The sequence below is a fragment of the Propithecus coquereli genome, unplaced genomic scaffold, assembly GCF_000956105.1.
Source record: "Propithecus coquereli isolate 6110/MARCELLA unplaced genomic scaffold, Pcoq_1.0 Scaffold57, whole genome shotgun sequence".
Taxonomy (NCBI): Eukaryota; Metazoa; Chordata; class Mammalia; order Primates; family Indriidae; genus Propithecus; species Propithecus coquereli.
The window spans coordinates 3601354-3606707 of NW_012151618.1; the positions used below are offsets into that span (position 1 = coordinate 3601354).

Sequence of the window (5354 nt, forward strand, 5' to 3'; positions counted from 1 at the left end):
AATAAGGAAAGGATGTTAAGACTATTCCCAGCATATTACCTCTTAGCCTTCTTCATTATGTTCAGTTCTACACTGACAAGTTGTCTAGGGTTGTATATTAGTAGAAGCCATCCTCAGGCACACATTTTTGACAGGTCTTTTTCTGTAAGAAAGAATAGGTATATGAAGCACCAGGCTCCACTGGAACTGATTTACTCTGGAAATTTGTATCCAGTTTAGCACCTTGTGAATAGTACTTGATAGTCTATGCAGTGTATTCCCCTGAGAACAGACTCCTAGATATAACAGCTTATCCAAGATAGACTATAGTACTGATGTTCAATTGAAACAGCATAGACATTCTTCCAGGAGGTCGCCCTCACCCAGCTCCCATAAGCCCTAGCACCTCATTCTACCCACAGTCTTGTAAAATTTTTGCTCAAAATTTGTATCTTTAATCCACACAGCATTCTGAGTAAGGAAAACCGTCCAGGGGCCTATGAAATTCATCTCTCAGTGAAGGATTACTGCTTTGCCCGAGAAGATCGAATTATCGGAATGACAGTCATTCAGCTACAGAACATAGCAGAAAAAGGAAGCTATGGTGCATGGTATCCTCTTCTGAAAAATATCTCCATGGATGAGACTGGTTTGACTATTCTTAGAATACTCTCCCAGAGGACTGGTGATGATGTGGCTAAAGAGTTTGTAAGACTTAAATCTGAAACAAGATCTACTGAAGAGAGTGCTTAAAATGAACACTACAAGAACTCTAATTAATCTGATTACTGCATGCACATGCAAATACATGGGAATGTTTATTTACCTACATTTCAATGTTTCCCAGTACAATGTATGCAAGGTCTGTGAAAAACCTGCTGAATTTTTATACCAATTCTGGTCTTTGGGAAATAAATAAATGTTCCATGAAGTGCCAAAATTATGATGTAAAGTGAAATATCAAGAATATCTTTTAAAATGTTCATTTCATTACCAATTTCTCATTCATTAAACATACTAAAAAACAATTAGTGTTTGAGTTGGCCCATTGGTTGTCCTTATTAAATGAGTTTATATTGGCCATAGATCAGAAAGCATTTATTACTCAAATTCTGTTTTATTTAGACTTACGTCATTGTAGCTGTTTTACAAATACCTTTTTCTAACAAAACTAGAATTGCAATCACTTCTAGAAAGCATTTGTAATTTTATAGTTGCAGATATATTGTGATGATTTTTGCATACAAATTAAAATAGAAAAGGTGGGAAATATTTTATGCTGACCAGTTTCCAACCTTTCTGAAATATCACTGTGAAGAAATGCTACTAAAGCAAACTTATACATAGCAATGCTAAATAGAGTTTGTTAACAATGTTTGATATATTGACAAAACTTTGTTCTTTAAAACTGCCAAGGTCACATTACATTTGTAATAAAGGTAAGTTGATGCATTTTGTCATATAGCATTATGTCTGTTTTATCATAGTTCATTCTTTAAAAAGTCATAGAATTAATGGTTTAGAAATGGGATGGAAAGTTTATTAAAATTCCTATGATAATTAACTATACTCTTAGTATTTTCCCTCTGATAGTTATGATTATCTCCTTATTTACTGAACTCTGTAATCAGGTCAATGTTTTCTTCTCAAAAATATTCAATGATTTGTACTGAATGCAGCATCACTATATATTGCACTGGAGCCAAAAGTCATGTTTTCAAGTCTAAAGAAATTGCTTACAATTTTGTAATTTGTATTTATAAGCCCGAAATGCATCAGCTGCAGTAGGAGAACAACAGCTCGCTCGGTGAGTAAAAATACAACAAAGTTGGGTTTTTGAATATGTGCGTTTTCTGTCTTTTTACAGTTTGACTTTTTAGAGTCTATACCTAAATACTTGGCTGTAGAATAGTATTAATACTTTGTAATTATAACTGCTAGCAGACTACTTACACGTGTAGAAACAAAAACCTGTTACAACAATTGTGTTTTGTGAACAAGGCTGGCTAGATATGTTAAGAACAGAAGTGATTAGTATCTTGACTGTCAGAACCATTCTGTTTCTGGGTGTGAAAACACAGACCAGTGAGATTGGCTATTTCATGTTAAATTGTTAGGCAATTGCTTTGTTAATGACTTCTCCAAATGCATAGTATGATGTGATCCTCTGGCATATGCACTAATAAATGGATATATATTAAGCACATGCAACACTTTATTGTATCTTCTGCCTTTTCATTCCATTTATGTAACATGATTTTATTATTTAGGAATAAAAACTACAAGCTCTCAATTGAGTCATTCTAAATTCAATCTTATAAATATTTTACAGAACATTGACTTGAGCTTTTTAGGAGCACATTAAAGTAATAAAGCATGATGTTTTTGAATAAATGGTAGTTCAGGTTTATATTGATCACTCTAAAAAATTATGAGCTAAGTATTTTTCCCAGTATTTGTTTCATTGGATTCTTTTAAAAATATATACAATATGCATCAAAGACTAATAGTGGCAGTCTGAATTGTCTAGTACTAATTTTGAAACAGTTATAGACTGTTTTTCTCCAAAGACCCAAGTATTTCTGATGTCTTTAGAACAAAGCCTTTTGCATTTACTCACTCAGGTTGGTACTCACTCTGAGGCTCCCAGTGATCTGTCCACTTGAGTACTCCACTAATGTGTATGACAATTTATTCTTGTTATTCTACATAAAATACACAAAGGCAAAGTTCTGTTATTTATCTTCAGGTGAACTTCATGTTACCAGTTCTGAAAGATACATGTGTAAATCAAATTTGGCCAAAACAAAGTATTTAAAACCAGAGTGGTACATTTACAATTCAAAGTAATTCTGATGAGTTATTATTAAAACACTTAATCAGATGTCTCCATCACAACCTGCTCTAACTCATCTACTTCTAGGATACTTTATACATTGAATTTACTTTAAATGAATGTCATTTATAAATGACAATTCTAGCCTAATGTCTTTCATTTGGTCTTTTACAAAAATGTTTAAAACCAGGTTTACTTTTCTCCTTTTCTCTAAATTAGACTATGCTAATATGGCAGCTTTAATGAAGATGAATTCCTATTTGTGAATAGCACATTATAAAATGTACCTGACTTTAAAGTTGTCATGTATGAAAAAAAAAATGGGCATCTTTAAGTATATATAATCATTTGGCATGTTCTAGTTTAATTGGTATTTTTCCTCCTTAATAGTACATAAATAAAACAATGGTTCATCTTACAGTGAGTGACTTCTTCCAATCAATAAGTATATTTATGGCAAAATATTTACAAAGGCATGAAAAGAAAGTAATGATCATCTATTTAAAATCATTTTAATTTGCATATGCTAAAATTATTTCATTTGTGGTTTGGCAAATGCATAGTCATGTATTGATCACAATCAAGATAATAGGACAGTTTCATCATCCCCAAAAATTCTAACATGCCTACCACCTTGTAGACAAACACCCTTCCTACCATCAACCCCTGGCAACACAATCTATTTCAGTCCATCTAATTTTGTGTGTTCCAGAATATCATATGGAATCATACCGTAGGTACCCTTTCAACCTGTATTCTGTCACTTAGCATAGTACACTTGAGATTCATCCATTTCATATAGCATATATCAGTTGTCAACTATTTCTTATTGCTGATTAGTCCATTGTATGAGTACTCAAAAGATGTATTCATTTACCAGTTAAGATAGGTGGATTCCTTTCAGTTTGGGGATATTAAGAACAAAGCTGTTATAAACATTCATGTACAGGATTTTGTGTGTATATAGTTTTTATTTCTCTTAGATGAATAGTAGTAGGTCTGGGTCTTATGATAAGTGAATGTTTAACTTTATGAGAAACCATCAAACTTTTTCCTTTATGAGAAACCATCAAACTTTTTCCAAAGTACTTGTATCATTTTACATTCCCAGCAAGAATGTATGACAATTCCAGTTGCTTCACATTTTTGTAAGCACTTGGGATTGTCAGTTTTTCTCTATTTATTTTTGTTCTAATATTTCTGCAGTGGCATCTCAATACGGTTTTAATTTATATTCACCTGATGATGTTGAATATTTACATGCTTATCTGCCATCTATCTATCATTTTTGATGAAGTGGCTGCAAATCGTTTGCCTATTTATTGGATTGGTTTATTATTGAGTCTAGAGACATTTAATGGACTGTTTTATTAAGTCTGGACATCTTTGTGTATATTCTGTATACAAGTTCTTTGTCAGATATCAGATTTGCAAATAACAGTGTCTTTCAGACAGCAAAAGATTTTAATTTTGATAAGGTCCAATTTATTGTTTTTTTTTCTTTTACAGATCATACTTTTATTATCATTCTTAGAATTCTTTGCCTCACTCAGGGCCACAAAGACTTTCTCCTATATTTTCTCATAGAAGTTTTATACTTTAAAGCTTTACAATTTTGCCTATGAACAGTTTTGAGGTTGTCTGTTTCCGTATCCGGTTTGGGTTGAGGTTCATCTAGGATTATTAAATTACATAATCAGAAATTAATTTGCATAGAAATGTACAGTTGTTACCAGCAGCACACCATTTGTTGAAAACACTACAACTTTCTCTTTTGAATTACCTTTGCACCTTCAAAGTAAATCAACTGACCAAATGTGTGTGGGTCCAGTTTGGGACATCTCCAGTATATTCCATTAAGCTAAATCTGTACCCTTTCACCAATGCAACACTGTCTTAATTACTACAGCTTTATATTTTCTTGAACTCAATGTGAGTTCTCCACATTCTTTTTTCAAAATTATTTTTCACTATTCTAGTATTTCTGCCTTCCTATCACAATTTTAAAATCCTACTGGGATTTCGACTGAGATATTATGGACTCTATAGATCAATTTATAGACAACTGACATCTTAACAATATTGAATCTTTAATTCAGGGACACACTATTTGTCTCTGTTTATTTAGGTCTTTATTAATTGCTTTTATTAGTGTTTGATGGTTTCCTATATATAAATCCTATCAAGTATCTTATGTGGGGGTATGTGAGAATAAAATTCAAATTCTAATTGTTCATTTCTTATATAAAAAATTGATTTTTATATATTGATATGGATACCTCACTTATTATTAGGATCAACTTTTGTAGGTTCCTTGGGATTTTCCATTACATTGAAAATCATACAAAAAAGCAATTATTCTTTTTCCTTTCCAGTCTGTACATGTTATTTTTCTTTCCTCAATGCACTTGCTAAGGCTGCCAGTATGATGTTGTATAGAAGTGGTAAGCACAGATAGGCTTGCCTTGTTCTCAATCTTAGGAAGGATACATTTCATCTTCACCATGAAATACGGTAGCCACCGGTTTTACTCATGCCT

At 32.3% G+C, this 5354-nt stretch overlaps 1 protein-coding gene across 1 annotated transcript in view; it reads left to right on the forward strand.

The window, feature by feature from the left end:
- UNC13C (unc-13 homolog C (C. elegans)) overlaps positions 1-1480 on the forward strand; it is a 656589-nt gene extending 655109 nt beyond the window's left edge. The window contains 1 exon segment of the mRNA XM_012658024.1: positions 447-1480. Coding sequence (XP_012513478.1) covers positions 447-732 — 286 coding nt within the window. The 3' untranslated portion in view covers positions 733-1480.
- Positions 1481-5354: the final 3874 nt, after the last annotated feature.